The sequence below is a fragment of the Xiphophorus couchianus genome, chromosome 20 (genome assembly GCF_001444195.1).
Source record: "Xiphophorus couchianus chromosome 20, X_couchianus-1.0, whole genome shotgun sequence".
In the NCBI taxonomy this organism is placed as follows: domain Eukaryota; kingdom Metazoa; phylum Chordata; class Actinopteri; order Cyprinodontiformes; family Poeciliidae; genus Xiphophorus; species Xiphophorus couchianus.
Genome location: NC_040247.1, coordinates 6,351,256 through 6,373,993, shown reverse-complemented (window position 1 = coordinate 6,373,993; position 22,738 = coordinate 6,351,256). Strand labels below are relative to the sequence as shown.

At 37.4% G+C, this 22,738-nt stretch overlaps 1 protein-coding gene across 9 annotated transcripts in view; it reads right to left on the bottom strand.

Moving 5' to 3' along the window:
• Window positions 1-766: 766 nt before the first annotated feature.
• The window catches only part of anks1ab (ankyrin repeat and sterile alpha motif domain containing 1Ab), a 61,278-nt gene continuing 39,306 nt past the window's right edge, over window positions 767-22,738 (bottom strand). For 2 of the 9 annotated variants that reach the window (XM_028003972.1, XM_028003973.1), the window contains 11 exons: window positions 22,276-22,422; window positions 19,515-19,622; window positions 16,228-16,398; window positions 14,835-14,972; window positions 14,612-14,683; window positions 12,524-12,607; window positions 12,270-12,407; window positions 11,002-11,178; window positions 7,210-7,308; window positions 6,392-6,489; window positions 767-4,499 (listed from right to left, as the gene is read on the bottom strand). In XM_028003972.1, coding sequence (XP_027859773.1) covers window positions 4,466-4,499; window positions 6,392-6,489; window positions 7,210-7,308; window positions 11,002-11,178; window positions 12,270-12,407; window positions 12,524-12,607; window positions 14,612-14,683; window positions 14,835-14,972; window positions 16,228-16,398; window positions 19,515-19,622; window positions 22,276-22,422 — 1,266 coding nt within the window. In that variant the 3' untranslated portion in view covers window positions 767-4,465. Of the gene's footprint in view, window positions 4,500-5,799; window positions 6,490-7,209; window positions 7,309-11,001; window positions 11,179-12,269; window positions 12,408-12,523; window positions 12,608-14,611; window positions 14,684-14,834; window positions 14,973-16,227; window positions 16,399-19,514; window positions 19,623-22,275; window positions 22,423-22,738 lie in introns of all 9 variants that reach the window. The other 7 variants (XR_003593745.1, XR_003593746.1, XM_028003968.1 and 4 more) reach the window with 7 other exon arrangements.

Here is a 22,738-nt window from a genome sequence, read left to right as displayed (position 1 = left end):
TAGTTTTTTTTAATTTTGTTTTTTAATCAGTTTATATCAATGAAGCACAATGTGAGAAAACAGTGGGGATGCTCCTTTAACTGAGTGAATTTTCTGCTGTGAGGTGGATGGGAAGTTACAGAGCTGTGCATTAGCTGCAAGCTAAATGTTCAGAAAGCCTCAAACATGTCAGGTCTGTTAACAATTCATCTTGTTGTTTTGGGGGATTTCCAGGATCCTGTGCCACAAAGATTTTTGACTTGTTTCTTTTGCTAAAACTTTACTGACATTGTTACAGAGGTTATATATTTGTTTTTACATGTTTAGTACAGCACGTAAAAATACAAGGTAAATCTGTGTTTAAAAATATGTTGCAGAATGTGAAGTGTTGTAATTCAAGTCATTCCCGATAAACATCAGTCACTTGACATTTAATTTTTTTGTCCATACTTAGATGGTTCTCTGAACACCAACAACACGGACACAGCAGTAGTAATCTTTGTTTTTTCTTTTCTTTCTTAATTTTTTTTCTTCCCAAAGATCAGTGAGAGCTTCAGCTCTGCAACTTGAAAATAATAAAGTACAAGAGAGGCACAAACGGGGCTAATCGTTTGTTTAGATTAGAAGTCGCACCACCCACTAATCTTGTTCAGTGGGGGAAACAATGAAAGCACAATTGTACAATAATTACCATCTTGTAATGTCACTTTTGATTTCAAACAGCTGGTGTAATGTGTCTGTTTTTAACTGCTCAGCCATGTAAAGAAAATCAATGCTGACAACAGACTTAGGAGGGTTTGTTTAGTCTTTGTATTATTTAATATCATGAATATAATATTGCTTTGAAATTTGAAACAGTATCACATTTTCAACAACAAACCGTACTCTGACCACAAATATGGGCAAAGCATTGTATGCTGGTACAGTTTATTTTTTCTTTTTTGTTACCCTTTTTCAAACCGCGCTCTTGCTATCTTCAGTAGACCTGAATCAACAGAAATTCTCATTAATGGTCTATGTTACTAACGGTCTACAGTGCTCTATACATAACAGTACCTACATGACAAAATCCGTAAGTGACACGGAGGCCAGGAAGTAGACTTGACCTTTCTCAAGACAGGAGTGATATACAGATCCTGTTCAGCCAGTGATGTGGGACCACAAGTTACCTTTTGACTGTGAGTTGGGAATTCATCTCGGGGGCAGTGGAGGAGCAGGAGGTGAGATCTAGAGTGAGATCTAAATGTCAGAGTAACGCTGGTTGGCCCCTTCTCCCTCTCTCTCTCTCTTAACCATTTTCCCACTGCTTTGTGCACTAATTCAACACACGCAAACACACTCGCATCGGCTGCTCCCCTTCAACTCACAGCTTGGTGTCCGGAAACTTGAACGTTGGAGCGAGCTACACAGAGAGAATACGAATGTTAAAAAGAGGACAGGTACATGCACAGCCACATCATGCTACCAATTCTCGCTTTAAATAGCTGCTCTTCATTAAAGTGTAATGCTTTTTTTTTTTTCTTTTATAGTGTGCAGCCATACGAGAGCAGGTTGTCCTGGAGACACACAAAATGGAGGGGACGAGTGACAAAAATGGTGAGAAGGCTGGAAACGGAGGGATGGGTGATGAATTAGCATGTAAACAGAGAGTGGGAACATAAAAGACATATGGCAGATGAAAGAACGGAGACGAGACGCTGCTACAGTACAGTACATACAGAGACTGCTCAGGCCAAATGCATCAGAGGGGACAAAACACAAAGACACTGCCAAACATGCATCATCAGTGGAAGCTAACAGATAAAAGTCAGAACAAAGTGGCAATGACACAACCACAGTGCCGCACAGACAGCAGCTACATCTATACAGTCTCCAGACACACTGTCTTTGGAGAAGAACTCTCTCAATCCTCCTGCGGCACACAGAAACAAGGACAGCGGCCAGCGATGTAGCAGTCCAAACGTCCACAAGGACAGACAGAAACAAAGCGAACAGCACACACGGTTGGCAGTGCACAGGAGGGGGCACCCAGTCATGTCTCATCGTCACAATCAGCATCTCTTTTTTTTCTTTTTTCAATCACAGTGCAGGAGGAAAATACTTGGTTTAAAACATAACCATGTGTTGTTTCCAGCTTTACATACTATTTGCATTAACTAGACGGAAAAAACGGAACACTCTCAGTTACGTGAAGTGACATACTTTACTTGTACTGTACCAAATTTGGAAATGGAGTTAAATAGAAAGCTACGTGTAATCATGTATAATAAGCTTACCATGAAGGGAAATGTGCATCAATCTTTGCCGGAGGCTCATAAATATATTAGTGTTAAAGAGACAGCTCAGGATTTTTGAAGCGAGGTTATGTTAGAAGGTTGTTAACAGGAAACATCTTGGTTAGTCCTGGAGGCTGAAAGTTACAGCTAAAAACACTAAGGGGACTTCTACCATCTTAAAAAAACCCAATCTCTAATATGTCACAGCAATTTGTGCAAAGTCTTTTTAAGAACTTTTAAACAAAATAAATGCTTGTGTTTGGAGATTATATAAATAAAAACTTTTTATTTTTTACTCTCTAAATAGACATATGAGGAGGTGCAACAACAATTAACTTCCTGAATGTAACAGCAATTGAAAATGGACCATGGAAATAGTCATAGTAATGATCTCATGTAAAGCTAAAGTTTGTAAAAATAATAATTTTTGATCTGCATTGTTTTTCTAAAAATAAGTTAATTTATGTGAGAACGCTATTTTATAAACCTTTCAACCATTGACACAGCACTTGAAAATTATTTACATAGAAATTGAGGATTATTTACATAATGATTTTTACTAAAAATGTACAGAGAGCAGAACCTGTAAAGTGTTTCTGCCCAGAGCTTCCAAAGAGTAATATGCTTGATTTCAAATCTGTGGAAAGCTTTAGACTAAACAAAACCTGATCTTGAAGTCAAAGCTTAAAACAAAATTCAGTAAGTTATGCAAACACGTCAGAATGCATGAACTGAAATTTAAGGATAACTTCATTAAGTTCAGAAAGAATTAATTAGATTTTTTTGGTTCTGGTCTTGAAGTAACAATAAAAAAATGTTAGAGAAGAGCCTCTATTTTTGTCTGAGAGCTAAAAGTTGGGGAGAGCGAACAGCATCATTACATCGTGCCAGAAAAGTGCAAACTTAGCACTAAAGAAGAGGGATTTGCTTGTCCAACCTACATTACAAGACCAGAAATGTAGCACATGCAAAGAGCACCAGGCCTCTCACCCAAATACTGTTGGAAGTCTGCACCAATACCATCCCTACCCATCGCACATTGTCAAGGGTGAAGCAAGTACAGATTATAAATGGATGCATGTGCTTCACACAGGAAGGCCATTGATGGCACATCTCCTTTGACCCAATTCTCTATGTAAATACTCATCAGTTTCAATCTAAATAACTGTCAAGCAGAAAAGTGATATCAGAGAAGTATGTAAAACAACAACATTTTTCAGTTTGATGTTTTGGGAAAGAAAAGTCCATTTTGGTAATTACCCCTCTCATATTACTTTTTAACTTCAGCCTTCAGGACAAGACCATTTTTTGTTTGTATGAATGAAGACACCAAAAGACTTTTTTACTGCAGGTAAGATATTAATGTCTTTTTTCTTTTTATCATATCATCATTTCAAAAGTCCTAAACTATTTCTTCAATGAACTGATCTTTGATTGTAGATTACAAAAATAAGTAAAGCTTTGGACTACTGCCAACATCCTAAATATGCTTACTTTTGATTTTTTCTTCTTTTTCATTGTCTTCTCTTTATGTTGTTACCTCTGTCGAGATACTTATAATCTGTTTTCAATTACCTCCCATCTTTAAAAAAGTATCACAAAATGCACTAATACTACACTTGCACTGTAAGAAGACAAAGTTTTAAAAGGGATAGTGCTGTTTTTTTGTTTTAAACACAGTGCTTTTAGTTTTGCTTTTTAAATGAAGAAGATTTGCAGGCTCTCAGCGCTACCATTAATGCTGACAGGCACTGGGCAGTACAAGGCCAGACTCATCTCAACAAACCTGCACCATCATCTACACATCTTCCCAGCCAGTCACAGTTAGATACAGCAGGAAATCCAAAATGTAGCTTTTTTTTTCTTCTCCTTTCTGTTTGTTAAAAACTGTTTGTAGGCGTGCAGCTGTTGGGTGCTGGAGTTTGGCAGGATAGGGGATTAGGTGGGATTTTTTTAGTTAATTATAGTTACTGCAATATTGTGTAAGGAGGTTTCAGTTCTCAGTCCGCTTTGAGTTCAGACATCAGTGATAGATTTGTGACCAATCCATATGTGGTCTTACTATGAGTACTGTACAAATGAGTAAAAAAATACAGGTTGTTTGCTGCATGTTGCTGTTTTTGTCTTTCACTTATATATATTTATATATATATATATGTTATTTGTCCATCTTGCATCCCATGCTAGCAAAGCAGCCTCCTCATAGTGCCTCACAGTGGTAGATGCCTGGTAAGACAGGACAGGCTAAAGATGGAGAAAGAAAAAAGTATATAACTGCCTTGAAAGAAAACAAATCAATAAGTCAAAAATAAAAAACTATACTTAAAAATGTGAACACAACATAGTCACTCTGCAGAACTGAAATCTATATCGTTGGGAGTCTTAAAGGAACAGGTCAATATTTTGAGAACAATGTAGTTGCCTTCTTGCAGAGAATGAAGACTGATAAAAAACTAATAACCATGGGTAAATGTTAATATGCTGATATTAGCATGTGAATTACACTTCTGTTCTTATTCTAATCCATCCGAAAGAAAAAAAGAAACAAACTGACCCCAGATGATGTTAAAAATACAACAAATTTTTGAATAAAAACACATTTTCCAACAAACTCATTTTTTTTGTCTAAATTCCCTAAACAATTATTAACAAATTCAAAAGTCTGGAAAATATTTTTTTCTTTTACTTGTACCATAAACATGTTTTAAAAATAACGTTTTTTTTTAAAAAAAAAATCCAATGTCTAATTAGAGCTAATGTATTCAGTTAGGAAAAAAATCCATATTCAAATATGATGAAATAATTGTTCATCAGATAAATTCTAAAGAAATTATTGTAAATGAAGCACATTTATCCATTGACTTTAATGTGAAGGTAGATATTTACAAAATAAAATCATGAAAACTTAAAAACTACATATTTATTTACTCAATTCATCTTTAAATTTTATTTTAATAATGTTTGATTATCTAAATAAAACATGTACTGTAGATAATCATAATAAATGTTAAGAAAAACATGAAAAATCTGTTTTTACTACCCTATAAGTACAATTTTATCATTTCCTTCTTGATTTTAATATTTGTAGACCCCCAGTTCTACTGTAGGATAGAGGAATTACTGTTGATGCCATTTTCAATAAAATCCACTATTTATACTCCAGGTCTGACAAATAACAGTGGGAGCCATGTTGAATGCAACAGCATGACCTCTGTAACACAGAGTAATTACAAACTTAGATTTTGACCCCTGCAGAGACATGCTTTGCCCAACTGAAATACTAAATAAATATTAAAATATTATGCATGTCTAAATGCATAATATGTAGAACAAAACTGAGCCTCTATTACAAAAATATTAATGGCTATCACTATTCTCAAACCTCTGCAAGAAAATAATCAACATTTTCTCCCAAAATGTCAAACTGTTCATTTAAGAGTTAAGCCTATAGACCAATTTAGCCTTACACAAATCATTCCAACATATCTAAAAATACTTGAACTTGCTGTGAAGTCAAGCTTGAACAAATCAAAAATAAACATACTTGTTTTGCCTGTGGAGAAAACCAAAAAAAAATGTCTTGAAAGAAGAAAAAGAATAAAGATGCAACCTCTGGGAGCTATCGGGGAATTGGAGGCAGATGCAAGTTGTCAAGAAGAGGAGGATGAGGAGGAAGAGGCAGTTTGGTTGAGAGAGCAGGGCCACTGTAAAATGAGATCAGTCCAGGATCATCTGTTCCAGGGCTCCACCATTAGCTGCAGCAGCAACAGGCGAAGGAGGGGCTGCCAGGGATGTTGTGGGAGCTCGGGGGGGAGCCGCAGGAGCGTTTGTCATGGCATGTAGGAGGTCGGCGTGGGTCGCTGGGCGGGGCAAAGGAAGGTGCAGGAGGAGGCAGCCCTGAGGGATGCTATACCATCACAGTGAGAAGGCACGGGGCTCACATGTATATATCTCTGTGAGTGTGTGTGTGTTTGTGTGTTTCTCCGTGAGAGAAAGAGAAGACCGGAGAACCGGATGCAAGGGTAGAGGAAAAAAGTACGAGGGAGGTGCAGTGAGAAGCGGGGGTAGGGGGCCGTGGGGGTGGCAGGGAGCTGGGCGGGGAGAGAGTCCGGCCTCAGAATATGGTGGTCTCGTACTTGGTGCTGACGGGACGCCTGTTGGAGTCCCGCTGGTCGCAAAGCCAGGTGGTGCTGCCCAGCGACTGCATGTCGGCATCCATCTCCAGGGGGTCGATCTGCCGGAGGGGGTGGGGAGGGAGGAGGGACGAGAGGAGGAGGTGTGAGACGTGTGGCAGTGGAGGCCATTTGCGCCACACTGACAAGTCCTCGGCTCACACAAGTGCATGTGGATTAGAGGTACAGTCAGTCCAGTGATCAGGTTATAATCACAGACACTGAGGGCTCAATCCACAGAGAATGGATGATATCTGACAGAAAATACTCTCAGCTTCTGTAAGCAGCAGCAGCAAATCCAGACATATGACTCTCTGGAAGCTAAAGAGTATTCTGATTAGTAGTTAAGAAGCAGCTCATTCAAAATGCACATTCCTTCATACTTTATTCTGACAGAATTACTTCAAAATTGCTAAAAGAATAACTTAAGGTAAGCATTTTGCAACTATCCATCTGAGACAACCAAAGGCGATATTGTTGCAATGGATTTAACCCTCAATAGCCACTAGAACCACGTGACCTTTTCACCTTTTCCCACAAAGTCTCCGCTAATTTCATTTTCAAACTGTAATATGTAAGATGGAGATGAGAGATGGGGAAAATAAAGGGATGAGGAGGTTTTATGAGCTCCAAAATATTAAGAACCACAAAACAAAGAGTCAAAGTGCACTGCAGCATTGCCAAAATAATGATAATAATAAAAATAGATATAAGGGAGGTTCAGGTGTGTAAGCAGATGTATGGTGACTGAGGGCTGAAAAAAGGAAAGGAAAGAGAAGGACCTGGATTCCAGGGCTAACAGAGTGCAACGGGAGGAAGGAAGGACGGTGGGTAGTACACGTGTGACAGTGACAGCAGCGGCATTCGAGCAGAGGGGCGCCCTGGGAAGCAGGAGGACCGAGAAGACAAGAACAAAGACATGTTATAAAAAAGAAGGCAGGAGAGGAGGGACAGAGCATTAAATGGACAGTGAAGAAATCCAGGAGCAGCACAGGAATATCATTAGAAAAATCTGTTTTCATGTCGGGGATTTTTGGTTCTGAATAACAACCGTCCTAATCCCATTTAGCAGCGGCGGCAGCCGAGGATGGCAGAGCTTTGGATTTCTACACATGCTGATGTGGTGTGCACGCGTTGCAGTCGTGAGGGTGGAGCAGAGTGTGATTAATTAAACATCAGGTTCATTTGTTTCGTCATAAGCAGCAGCTCTTTTTGCATGCCTGACACACACGGACGGATTATGAAACAGTGAGCCTAGCCGTGTGAAAAATCCTTTACGCATCCCACGGAGGTGTGTGACGACCATAAACCAAAATAATAACCCCGCATTTACAGTACAGATATGATTTGTGGTTGTTTGATATGTACAGCATTTTGCTGTTTGGCAAAATTGTTGCTAAGCCCATTTTATTTATTCTTTGGCATTTGTCCATCCCCATCTTTGCATTTTTATTTCTGCATCTTTGTGAATTGTAGCCACTGATTTTTTTTTCTTTTGGATCTTTTCTGCATTTACGCATCTGTCAGAGTAACTTGAACAAGCATTGAATCTGGCAGACACTCACTAATTACCAATTACCATAAAAGCCTTTCCTAATTACTTTAAAACAAAGAGCAAGAGTGGGGTGTCAGATTCTTCCATATCATTTTTGAAATGCTGGAATTAGATGTGGGTTCGCCACATAGATCAGCTGCTTCTGCGGGGGCTGACTTTTGCTTTAGGCTTAGTCTTTTTTTTATAAGGCCAAGCATGTAGCTGTCAAGAATATACTTAGGACATCTTTTACATTTTAAAACAGTTCAGGGCAATTAAAGAAGACATTTTCACAGCACTGAGGGAGGGGATGTTTAAGTAACTTCGGGTGCATCTTAGATTATCCTCAAAAAGGTAATTTATGTCAGTAGTTCAGTTTAAAAGTCATATAATTTAAATATTAATCCATTAAATAAATAGTGTTTATTTCTGTTGATTTTGGGTTCCACCTTATGAAAACTCAAAATCAGTTTGAGGACAGAAAGTTTACGTTAACTCATCATGGCAGCCCACACAATTATGGGGAGAACCTGCTCATCAACATTTGCATGATGCGCAAGGAGGATCCACGAAAAGTATTTTTTGAATAAGTTGGCTGTTCCAATCATGTTAATGAGGAGTTTGGAGGAAGGAAAAAGAATTGCAGACAAAGGTGCACAACTAACAGGGGAAACCACAGCCTCAAAGGGATTGTGAAGCATAATACTGAGTCAGTTCTTCTTGATTACAGATATGTCCAGGGCATTGGCTACAATATTCCTTGCGGTAAGCCACTATTATACTGGAGACAAGAAGAGTCTTACCTAAGCTAAGAAACTGAGAAATTCAGAAATTGACTAAATTGTTGCTCAGTAGTAAAAAGTCTTATTTTTTAGATGAAACTACAGTATATGTTGTATTTCAATTTGCAATGAAGTTCTTATTGTCTCAGGACAAAAAATCTTAGAAGCTCTAGATGCAGTTTAATATTTTGGTGATGATTAGGTGAGCCATTTCATTTGGTGTTGATCCGCTGTGTTTAGTCAGTTTCAAAGTCAGCACAGCCACCTACCAGCAAACTTAAGAGCAGTTCATGGCTCCCTTTACTAACAAGCTTAATGAGATACTGATTTTACTTTCCAGCAGTTCTTGGTGCCTGCCCACACTACCAAAACACCAACATGATTGGAAAATCCATGGGAAAAAAATAATCTGCGCAGACTGGATGCTCATAAGATAGAGAAGATGAGAGACAACAGGCCCAACAATGCAAAACAGCTGAAGGCCACCATTAACCCAACCTGGGCTTCCTTAACACCCCAGTAAGTAGTAAAATGAGCTGCGACCAAGTATTTATTCTGTTCACTGGACACTACACAGTTCTCAAATAGGTGGACATTCTATATTAACCCCCTTTTTTAAGTTGGCCTATTTTTTAAAGAAAATATTCTAATTTTCTGAGAACTTGAATTTTAAGTTTTCATTAACTACAAGCCAAAATTATCCAAATGAACAGAAAAAAAGATTTGACATTTATCACTTATTTTTTATTGATCCATAAAGTATGCAAGTTTTTTTTTTTATAATGAATTCCTGAAATAAATGATCTCATCATTGAGTCTCTAGTTTACAGAGATTAGGGCTGAAACAATTAATCGGATGATTCATAATTAATCAGTTATTGAGATAATCTCCAACTAATTTAGCAACTGATTAATCGTTAACTGGAGTGTACAGACAACGTACGCAGAGCAGCAATTACTCAAAGCTGTACCATAAATATATACATCTTCATTTAAGTTTAAAAGAATTCATTGTCTTATAAGAACTCCTCAAGCTGAATAGTTTTAATTTCACGTGGCTTAAGTGGCATTAAAAAAAATTGTTTCTGTAAAAAGAAAATTTTAATTAAGAACTTTTTGCTATCCAATTATTAATCAGCTAATACAATAATTAATCAGTTAATCTACAACTGATTAAGCATACACTACAGGAATGCTATGTTATTGCATTTTCTTATGTTATTGCATTTATTTACAAAAGTACATTTAGTATATTTCTTATATTAAAGAAAGCTTAAATGAATATTTTTATCTGATTAATCGATAAATCAATTTATAAAATAATAATTAGTTGCAGCCCTAACAGAGATGCACAGGTCCTTATTAAGCTGCTAAACTCTGCTGGTTTCCTGACATTCAAAGCCATTAATGTTGTAACAACTGTAACATTGTGGGATGGGGCTCAGGAGACGGTTAACAACACTTTGGGGATGATATATAAAATCTGTTTAAACCAACAACATTTTGCAGCAGCATGAAGCATTAAAACTAATAACAGATGACAAAAATCAGTCCCCGTCTCATCTAAAACCTAAACACTGAGCCAGGCTCATTATGCAGATGTGTGCATACTCCATATTTTATGGCAAGGGGCAGGTGGTAAAACAAAATGATTTGTGTTTCTGCATAAGCAGTTGGTCCTACAGCATACACACACTTTCAGGTGACAGTGATTGCTGAACGCCTATTATATGCTGCCAGAAAGGTCAATATGTCAATGCGCCCCGCTGGGGGACCTGCGTGAACATTACGCAGCCCACTCAATCATAGGTGAGAACATGCGGGCGTGTCCTCCCACGGGGGGGCTGAGCCTTTAGAATTGACCCGCAGTGTATCATTCATCTGCCTGTGAGCAACAAATAAAGCTTTCATTCATCACTTCTTTTTATTATTTTTTTTTCGCATATGCACCAATAGAAAATCTCCACTGATCGGGATGGACTCTCAGTGCTGTGGGGTATGTGAGTGGAAGCTGGTGGAAAAGTAATGACTCATCACTTTTTTCCCCCACACACAGCAAATCTTCCTTTGTAGGTGGCATATTGGGAATTGAGTAGCGGAGGGAGAGAACTCGGTCATGAGGCCTGTGTATATTTTCTGAATTATGACTCCATAACTGCACATTTCTACCAGTTCCTTCACCTTATAAACATTGAACAACTTCAAATAACAAGAAAAGCCTAATAAAAACCATTTTTTCCTCCTTTCTTGATACTCACCGCTGATCTTCTCGTGCTGTTCCACGACTGAGACACTGGGCGGCTGGTTTTGGTTTCTATGAACTCTGAGCCCAGAGATGTTGGAGGCACATAGTGTCTCGCCCTGGACTGAACTGCCATCTGATAAGCCACCTCAAATGCCTGTCCCAGTGTTAAGATGATCTCATATGTTTGGATCTAAATCAGAAAAAAAAAGTTGAAACATTAACTGACATGTATTCTCTCAAAAATGCTTTATGCATTTTTATTCAGCCTCCATAACTCAAAGCTTTGCAGAACCACGTTTTACTACAATTACAGCTGAAAGCTGTTTGGTATATTGCACTCCATCCATATCCCCATCAACTGCATGAGGTGAAGCCACCTGCATGTCCTCCCTGTAATTTCCCCAAAGTCTGTTGGCAATTGGTTAAATTGGACTTTATTTAAGGCTATCAGAGGAATGGAATCTGAACACAAAAGCACATCATAATGTTTTTAATTTTTATTTGTAAAAGAATTTAGATTTTTTTTCTCCCACTTCCTACTTTTTGCTGAACTGATTAAAGTCCCAGAAAAATATGGTGATGTTTGTGGCATTCCAAAATATGTAGAATTTCAAGTGCATCTTTTAAGTGTAAGATGCATACACACTGTTTTATGCATCTTACACTGTGTGTAAGATGCATAAAACTTTGTTTACAACTAAAGCTTTGTTATGCACAAAGGCAGTATGCGCCTTCTTTTTCAATATATCTATTACCAAATGTGATTCTGTTTTACAAATCTTAATTACTACAAAATGATGAGCACATGCAATATTAATAGATGAATCGTTAGCCCTGAACGGCTACATACAGCACAATGTATTGTGCTGTATGTTGTTCAAGACATATTAAAATGTCTTGAACAACAACTAAAAGAAAACAGATTCAGGAGAATTTCTTCCTGCTTAAAAAACACAGACAATTCACAGACTGCTGACACTGATGACTGATAATTACCCCACTACACACAAAAAGAAAATGCAGTGATTGTTGTTGACCTTTTCACAGTTACTGATACATTGAGCAAAACTTTGTGTGAAAAGTGATTCAATCTAACAGTAGAGACTTGATGTGACAATAGAGATAAAATAAAATGCCAACAGGATGTTTGCATACAAGTTTAACTGCAGGTAGCTGATGACACGCAAAGAGCCATGACTATTAGAACTCCTGACAAAATAACAAACAGGTGCACATGTTTGTTTGCATTTCCCACATTTTAGAACTGGTTTGAATACTTACGACTTCCACAGTACTGAAGACGTGACAGAAGTGGTGGCCACTCTTAGAGTCCTTAGTGATGTAAGCAAAGGTACAGAGGTCATCCGGGTCCTGGGCGGCACACGAGATGTTTCTGATTTCATGCTCTGCAACTATCATCTGTTGGAGACAGAAATGAGGTGAAATGTGAAAAGAAATCAATCTCCATCAATTTGACAGCAAATTTTGTGTTGAAATCTTTATATCTGTTAGCACAGATGCTAATATCACTTTACCTTAGTGGCAGCATCAATGAACTTGACACCTCTGTAGGTGATGGACAGTATGACAACTGGGCCCTTTTTGGAATCCTTTGATTTCTGAAATGAACAAGATTCACATAATTGTCATGTTTCAAAAAAGAAACTGATTATTCTTCATTTCCCCAGATTTAATGATTCATAGTTTTGGTCAGAAGTATACATACACTCTTTATGGGGATGAATGTCATGTTAATCTGGAGCTTTCCAAGGTGTTGCAGGTTATGCAACTCAAATATATGTATACACCAAAACTAATATTTGTGAAATCTGTCCGTAAGTTGCACTTTAAACAAACAGTTTTTGTAACATCATTCTGGGTTATTATTTAACCCTTGTTTGGTGTTAGAATCAGTGAAATTGATTTAAATTGGTTGGTTTTCTGACACAAACTTTTAAGCTCATAGTCTGCAGATTTTTAATAGTCTTGAGGTCAATGCTTCGCAAAACATTGACCTTCTATGAGCTACGAGGCAGTAGTGCTACCAACTGTATCACCATGCCACCAAGTCATGTGGTTTGATACGAAGGGCTTTGTGCCTTTGAAAACCCCAAGTACCTCCGCCCTTCAGAGGACACCTCTACTCAGGTTACTGAGTATAAATATTCGGGAATCTGGCCAGACAATACTCTGTCCTTTTCAAACTGCACTGACAAATGAGTCTGAGGTTAAATTAAAAGTCAGCTCTTCTCTTTCACATTCTCTACTAAACTAATTATTTTTTTTAAATGACCATCATTTTCTTGTTTGATTATGATGGTGTAATTTACAGAAGGGTATGTAAGAGCTCACTCCAAAAAGCTTGGTGTCCTCTCCAGCTCTGCCATCCAATTTGTAACAAATGATCCATCCAAAATTCACCACTGCACTCCAAAGTCCTCTCTGAACAGGCAATCATTACACACCAGCCACAAATTCATTGGCTCATGTTAAAATATACTGCTCAAAAAAATAAAGGGAACACTTTAAGTGTTAAACACCTGTTTAAGTGTTCCCTTTATTTTTTTGAGCAGTGCACAAAACACTCTTTGGTCTTCCACTCCACCTAATCCCATTGCAGCCAAATCTTTCTAAACTTTGTCATTAATGTTTTTATCAAAGTAGCGATTATTCTGTCTTTTCTTTTTGTCCTAACTTTTAAGTTTGTCCCTTTTTTGAAACACCTTTTTCATTTTTGTTCAAAAGACCCTGTCTTTTATGAAGCCACATTTGAATTCAAGAATTTGTTGGAACACCAGTTTTATGCTGCTATTAACTTAAGAGGGTGCCGACTAAGAAACAAGCCTCTGGTCCAAAATTTAAACCTCCAGACCTTACTAGAGGCACGAAACTACATACTATTATTTTTTTAATAGCTATAAGTTACATCAACAACCAATGAAATTACACTTTGCTTGGTCTGGTTGATTCTCTTCTAACCAGAAGATGAAAACATGTCTAAATTGCATTTCCTTTTTTGTATAATTTTCAAATAAAATTGCTCACAATTTGCATCACAATTGAGTGGAAATGACAAGAGCAAGGTTTGGATCAGGGTGAAGTTTTCAAACCTAAGAACACTGTGCCAGCTGTCAAGCATAGTGGAGGTTGCATCACACTGAGTTTCACTAGCTTGGTATTTGTACAATGCAAGGTGAGTACAACTATATTATATAAACTTTAACGCACGCCAATATCAAAAATGTGTTTTGAAGGGAAAAAGCAAGCTAACATGATGTTTCAGGAATGTTTTTCCAAAGGCCTCTATCTGATGGAAGAAATTATGGAATAAGCTTAAAGTTGTCTTGTCCCAGGAAACCAATTGATTTGAAGATATTTTATGTCAGTTTGGCCAAAGAATGTTGAATATTCAATTAGAATTATTCCAAAATGCAGGGACAAACCTTCTGAGGGACACATACAGCCTGTGTATGCAATGTTGACACAATTTTGTAATAAAAATATTAAATTATTCATTATAAGCCTCAAATTCTCATGATAAATGTTTGCGAACTTCAGAACAAAAACATGTAATTGTTCTTTTTAGGTTGGAGTGGGAAGAAAAGCAAAATTCTTCAACTCACCCTAATTTTAGCACAGGCATCTTGTGTGGACTCAATCCCCCGTAAATCCCTGATTATCAATGATCCTAAATACTGAGGAGAGAGATAAATCAAAACAATTCAGTATCCCCATTGCTCATGACAATCAAAACCAAGTAAAGAGAAGAAAAAAATATATTTTATGAAACTAACAAACGGTTGAAACGTTTCCACCTGTGTGCTGAAGACAGAAAAGGATACTTACTGTTGCCTCGTACCTGCAGGAGTCCAGGATGAGCTTCTCAGGCTGGTGATGCCAGGCGGACACGGTGGCGTATGTGGCAGAGTGGCTCGGCGGCCGGAGGTTTAATCGAGACTCTTTATGTCGTTCACTGTGTCTGTCCTGCAGAGATGCAGAGATGCAGAGTCACAGCCCTGCATCCCACTTCCTAGAGGTAAGACTGGGATTTTTGCACTGCTTTGGGTAAATACATTCAAAGAAAACTCAAAGACGTTTTGACTCCAGATACTAATTTGTGTCTCTGTTGAACTGCTGAGTTACAAGACCTCTAACTGCTGCATATTAAAGCAAAAGCGTCTGAAGTCTGACTGGTCAGCACTTTTTGGTTAGTCGTTTTTTGATATCCGAGCTCATAAATATTCATGCATGTTCAGCCTTCAGGTCAGTGCAGGATCTGCTGAGCTCCTTCATAAATCACTTGTCAGAATAAAATATACTTGTGATAATAACACACCAAAGTTCTATCAGAAAGGTATTGATTTAAGACGTGATTTAAAGCAGGCAGTACAACATATTCCTTCATTCCCAGAATGTTGTTTCTTTTTCTCTCTTTGCCTCACTGAGTCAGAGAGCAGGCGTGCAAGCTTGACTGTTTGTGTCGCAGTTTGACCTTTAGCAAATGCTAAAATTTGATCACAGAGATATTTTTAGCTCATTCTCACGCAAAATAATCCAAGACACCCAGGGAGGCTGAGCTTCATGAGACGAAAAACAGCTGCAGGGCTGAGTTATTATTTAATGCAGCCATATTTTACCATCCACTGATGTTATTTTCATATAAATGTATGATGCTGTGCAAAATGCAAGAGAACAAACTGAAAATGAATGTTTTTTTTGTTTGTTTTTTTTACATTTGTAATCATAAATTTTGCAAGGGTTTGGACCAAAATCTTGCAAACCTTTGTGTCAGCTTTTTTGTCTGTGCTTGAATAAATTCATCCAATTATTTAAGCCTTGAGGGACAATTGACTGAGTTTAGTCTGCTGAACATGAAAAATATTAATAAATGCAACGAGATGCAGTTTTTATAACCATAGGACACAGCAGTAGGATTTGAAATGTTACCATTTAATTTATTTTGAACTTACCACATTAAGATGTTTTAAAGAAAATTCATTTGATAATTGCGTATAAATGGACAGAGATGCATTATTTAGAGCAAGGCTCCATGGAATTAAAATCTGCCCACTAATTATACCGCTATATTAAACTGCAGATGCACATAGCAGTTCTGCCTCTGGGAAGAAAGCAAATATGCTGTATCCTCCTCCATTTTTTAAACTATTAATTCTCTTATAATAAGCTGCAGTGGGTGGCTTCTTTAACTGAGATCCAAGTGAAAGAAGTTGAAACTCACTACAGAGCGCGGCCTCTCATTGTAGGATCGCAGCGAAATGCTGCAGTCTTGATCGATTGCTCTTCGCCTCCGGTCCGACTCGGTCAGGGGGAGGAGCATGTCCATGGAGCGACTGGTGTAGGGGTCCAACTGACTGAGGGGCGAAGTGGTCTGGGATAGGAGGTCATGGAACTGTCACAGAAACACACACAGGCACAGCAAGCAGATTAATGTTGTGACAGCACTGGTTTTCCTGGTCTCTGTCCAAGCTTTTGACAATAGATTGCTCTCTTGGTTTATTTTAGCCCAGTTTAATCTGCCTGATAAATCAGCCTTTGTATTCCAATGGTACTGAATCACATCCACATTTCAAACATCTTTTCCTGTAATGAATTAAAAATAAAACAGTTTACCACATGCTACTGGTTAATTTTATATTGGGTTTGTGGGGCTGTTATTGCTATGACACACATTTGAAGTCAGACAGTTACCTTAAAAAAAAAAAGCAGTTCTTATCATCAGTTTTAATGTTATCAGAATACTACCACAAAATAAAACTTTAAGTCCATATCGCTCTGCTCTATTAGGGTTTAATCTCCACTCATCCAAAATATATAAACATAAATGCTGTTTAATGAAAACACTGTTACGGTTTATATAGAGCATAAGAATTGAACTACCTTTCTAGTTGTGAACATTAGGGATGCCTACTGTACCAACTAAATTACAGAAAGGCTATTTCTGCACCTTATTAAAGAATCCACTGAAAGTGTTGCAGTCTAAATAATCAAAAGGTCACAGCTTTTTCAGTGAGAGTTGGTATAGCTGTTATGGGGTGTAAATATCTTACTGGCAGTTGAAAAACATTAGTTTAATAATGTTTTGGAGAATCAGAAAGGAATTCTGGTGGAGTTAATCTAATAGCTTCTTGGGAAATACTCACTGAGGAGTAGATTTTCACCATGTATAGCAATGCTAGTTCAAAAACCTTTCTGGCAGTTTAAAAAAATGCTAGGATATTAAATGCTTTACCCTTGTCACTCATGCAGAAAATAGCTGTCGACACAGTCACCATTTTCTCAGTCAAACAATGCCAGAAGATGAATGTGAGTCTGTCAGGTCTCCATTCCTCCTGCCTAATCCCAAAAACAACTGCAAATCATGATTCAAGGTGCTTTTCAATAATTTCATCAAAAGGTTAATATATTTAAGCTATTTTGTTTGAAAAAGATTTGTTGCACACATTGTGGTAAATGTCAAATACTTAGTTATGCTAATTTTTACTATTAAAATGAAAACCAAAAGATCAGAATATTAGAAAATTGGTCTCAATGCTAAAAATAAAATTGGATTCTTATTTTAGAAAAAAATATATAGCTACACAATAGCCTATGTGATTATGGCAGAAAATGCAGAACAGATGCTTGTCCTGCAGGCCATCATTGAACACACAAAAAGGGTAAGTCATAAAAAAGTAGTGCTCAGAAGCTAGTTGTGCTCAAACAAGCAGATTATCGGAATGTTGAGTGGAAGGAAGAAAACGTGGCAGAAAGAGATTCAAAAGCAATACGGATAATCAACGGCCTTGAGAGGCTTTTGAATCAAAACAGACTCATAACTTTAGACAAGTGTCAAAGTGAAAACAACTTTCCTTATGTTGTCTTTTTTTCTTCAACAACCCTTGCAGCACTGCGCAATGTAACTGCTAATTCACCCCAACATCGTCAGTGCAGTCTTCCACAAGCTTTTTCATCTCTGATCAACACTTTTTTTTTTTAATCTGGCTCATACAGTTATTGCCTTTTCTCTCCTGCCTTTTGCCTTGGACTTGGTAATAATGACTCAGTTTTACAGTCTATAGTTGTCAGGGAAACAACAGAAAATAGTGTCAACATAACCAAGAGTCTCATGGAGAGTTATTAAAAGAAGATGAAAAACATTTTTTTTTACTTTCTTGTTTTTCAAGCAAAGGATCCCATATTTAGACTAGCTTGCCACCAGTAATAACAAAGTTGGCTGATTGTAGAGCTTTGAGCTCCCAAGTGAAACAGTGGCTTAAACAGAGACAAATCTGTGAACACAGCTGCTCGCACAGCCGATACTGAGCAGCAATTTTCTTCTCTTTGTATTTTTCTCTGCTGTTATTGCTTTGTGCCAATTTTATGCTTATGCACTTTTCTCTTATGTTTTGTTTTCTTACTTGTTTAAATAGTTTTGTTTCTATTTGTAGTTTTAATGACTCATGACTTTTAAAATGCCAGACCAGAGAATAAGCCTGGAAATTTACCTTCAGCTTGAGAATCTTTAGACAATATTTTTTTGCTAAAGGTAACAGTGTTTTATGTTTTGTCCCAGATTAAAATAAAAGACTTCCATAGCTTTCTCTAATTGCTTGACATTTTTACAGTTGTGATGGTATAAAACGTCCTCTTAAATTGGCTACATTCCGACTAGCTAATTTTCTTAGCTGCCCTTCAGAAATATTATGAATTAAAGAGATTAAACCTTCTACTAAACACTTCATAAGTTTCTAATTGAACTATTAGCAGCAACCAAAGTAATCCATATATAAAACAAATAATTTAGCTATGTGTAATAAATGGGGTGGAATGACACAGGGAATGAGTACTGAACACAAAAAGGCCTAGACAGTCAAATAGTTAAAATCTAACAATATTTAGAAAGCAATCATCCTCTATACCAGTTCCAGTCAATAGCAGCTGGTCTAGTCCAGGACAGTCTGAACAAAAATCTGACTAAGAAACCAGAGTGTATTTTTAACTTGGGGAATCCTCCAAACACAGTCAATAAACTCTCAGGTAGTTTTAAAGAAGGCAAATAAATCTGTATAGATGAGTCCATAATCTGAATTAAAACCAACTGAAAATTTATGGGGAAAAAAACTCAATGTCTGAGACGATGCTTACAGAACCTTCAAGATTTTTGAAGACAGACTGAGGGGAGGAAAAGGTAATAGTTGATCCAATCAGAATGTGTCATTGCAAAAAAAAAAATGCATCTCTACTAGTATTTAACATATTTCAGTTGGATATTCAGTGTACTTACAACACATTTGTGGACTTATCTGTGTTGATTTCTTTTTATTTGGGTTGCTACCAACATCTGATATAATTACCATGTCAACAACTTCATTAGAAATATATATTTACTGAGAAAACATTGATGTATTCACAATTTTCCCTGCCAAACATGTCTTTTTGTAGGAAGCTAATTCCCACAAGGCAGCACCAACATAATAATGAGGGCAGATTAAGTGTTAAGTATGTAAACTTCATAATCAGTCTTACCATAATTGGGGACAGCCGACGGGATTTAGAGGGAGCTTCTTCATAGGGTCTCTCTGCTAGAGATGCAATGATTCTCTTCCTGTGGCCTAAGGGCCCGACCTTAATAACCTGGAGGGAACAGCATCACTCTATGAATTTCCATTTTACAGTCATCTGAATATCTCATACAGAACAATTTATCCAGACAAAGATAAGAGAGATGAATCTAAAAACACACTGGCGGTCTTGATGCTATGTACTCTTCACTGGATGGCAAACAGAAGTGACTCTCGTCAATAATTCAGCTTCAATCTGTTTTGCCATGAGCCTAAAGTACAACACTGCGTCCTTCTTGGGACACTCTAATATTCACAAGCCATATTTGGATGATGAGCTACGAAAACAGAGAGGACCTCAGAACATTATCCAGAAATACATAGACAGTGCAGCTGTATTTTCCGATTGCAATACGGAAAATTGCACAACAGAATAACATAACCATGAGTACAATCTCTGTTTAACCATTTACAAGGACCACATCTGCTCATATGTCTAAAAGTCTTGCAGGATGAAGCAAATATTCATTTCATGTAGTAAAATCCCATCACCTTAATACTATGCATTTGCATAATTGGCTATTAACATTCATGCTCATCCTCAAAGGGTGGATGTTGAGTGATTAATGTTACATTTGCAATTATGTTCCTGGTACAAAACCTTTCAGAACAAGCCCATGTAATTCTTTGTCTGATCAGTTCTATTACTCAGAAGCAGAAGAAGCAAATGGTCTGTGCATTTAATTTCTGGTTATGTTTTTATTCTCCACAAAAGCTCCAGCAAAACCAGTGAACACAACGTTACTGAAAAGAACCTTGGAATGATTTTGGAAACGCGACCTGGATCGTAGAAGAAGCCAGATGCTATTCGCTCTAAAATGCTGAAGAGGATGTAGAAAATGTAATGGGCAAAGAGAGTTCTGCCAAGATGCTCACAGGCAGTTCTTGCTGCTCTGCACACTGAGAGTAATGTGCTGCGCACTCAGACCACCATCTTTCTTCATTGCAGTCTGCTGGACACCATCCCTCTCACACTGCATTGGCAGGAAGCTTGGCGGCTGCTACTGCAGCTCTTTCTGCAATTTTACCACCACTGCCTTTTTGTTTACTGCCACCAGATGCTGCAAACATAATATAATATCTTCAAGCACATTCATTCTCAGCTTCTGCGCTATTATCCACTCACATAGAGGACACTAAGGTTCATCTGCTTTGTTTGCCTGGTTGTCTTCAATAAACATGGCACTAGCTAACATACAATATGCTAAAATAAATAACATTTCACATAATAGTGATCTAAATGTTAGAAACCGCACTGGTGATTACCAAAGGGTTGAAATCTAATACATTTCCAGCAGATAAAAGCCATTCCATTAAGCATAGTGAACATCCATGAAATTCAAAAATGTGAAAATATTACAAGTAAACCAAAACAATAGGGTCTATAACACCTAATCTTTTGCACACTGTCTTTTTCAGCTGTAAAACAATATGCAAAGTTTGAACACTTAGAGAACTGATCAATAAATCATCCAAATACAGAATGAGTGTTTTACGACTTGGTCATCAACCTAAGCTGACTGGCCGAGTAAGGAGAGCGTTAATCAGAGAAGCAGCCAAGAGACATTTTGTTTGGCAGGTAACTGACACCCTGAACACATCAGGCCCGCCATGCAAAATGGTGTAGGCAGGATTATGCTGTGGTAGTTAATTTTCTTTCAACAAGTAGGATAGTCCAGTAGAAAGACCTCAGACTGAGTTTGAGGTTTAGATCCAGCACTGAACATGAAGTCAGAGTTACAACAGAGAGGTTTTGATCAAAGCATATATATTTGTCAGAATGTCCAAGACCAAACAAAATTAAATTAGGAATTTAAGCAGTGGTTATTACGTTGCGCTAATCTGTAATAAACTTCCAAAAAACTGCAAAACTGCTGAAACAAGGCTAAAAGCCATTTGCTAAGGCTTGCCTTTGATTAATAATAAATAAAACATTGATTAATTCTGGTCTGAAATACAACTTTTCATTTCTTCTCTTTATTCTGCCACTGGAATATTATCTTTCAGTTTTTGTATGTTAATTGTGTTATGTTTTTGTCATATAAAGCACCTCAAACTGCTTGGTTACTGAAATGTGCTATTCAAATAAACTTGACTTGAGTCAAGCAATAAACAAGGATCAAATTAATGAAAGGTCACAGATGATGTGTGACATTTACAAACAAATTCTAACAGCCTTTGAGAATTTATTAAAAAAAGCTGCACTCACAACATGTGTGCAATTTTAAGAACTGCTTGATTGAAAATGCAACATGCATCTCTCTGGTGGATCAACCATTTTAAGACCATAAGAAATTAGTCATCCTTTATAATCACTGATTACCATAAAATGTCACACTATTTCCCTAAAGACAAAACCAAATTAGACTTTTTCTGTCATCCCTTACCCTCTTTTCAACTTAATTTACATTATTTGCTATTTATCTACTAATTACTCTATGATTTATAAAGCATCTGAGCTGTAGTTTTATGGAAATTGTTTCTATCACTGAAACACTTTTTTGATTCTTCTGCACTCGAGTATTAAGTGCATCTTAACCTCAAACAGAATCCACAACATTTATGCTTCAGTGAGAAATAGTTTCCATTGCCACAGAAGTGAAATTTCATAACAGCTCACTGTAACATGCTAAACATTTAAAGTTCAATACTTAAACAACTCTTACATTGACAATTTCCAGCTCCCACAAGTTCTTCACACACTCCAGGGTTCGGTAGCCATTAGAGAGAAAGTTGGGAAGATACTCATGCAGGCCAAGGACGTCCAACCAAGAGGATAAAGATGTGCTGCCATCACAACCCAGTGGTTTCACCTACAGAGAGAAAGACAGGCATATGAGAGCAAGTACTAAGATGTTAACGTCAAATTAGGAGTAAAAGAGGAAGCAGTGCTAAATCCAATTTTCCTTTTTGAGTTCTACTTCCAATGCAGAGTTCTGCCATGTCATCCTAACATAGAGTCTCAAGTTATAGACAATTTCAACTAGTCTAGGGGTCTGCAACCTGGGGTTCCAGAGGCACCTGTGGCTCTTTGGCCAGTCCAATACGGCTCTTACAGAACCAAAAGAAAAACACTTTGACTATGTATGTAACAAGAAATTGTCATTTAAGGAGTTTTTCCATTAGTTA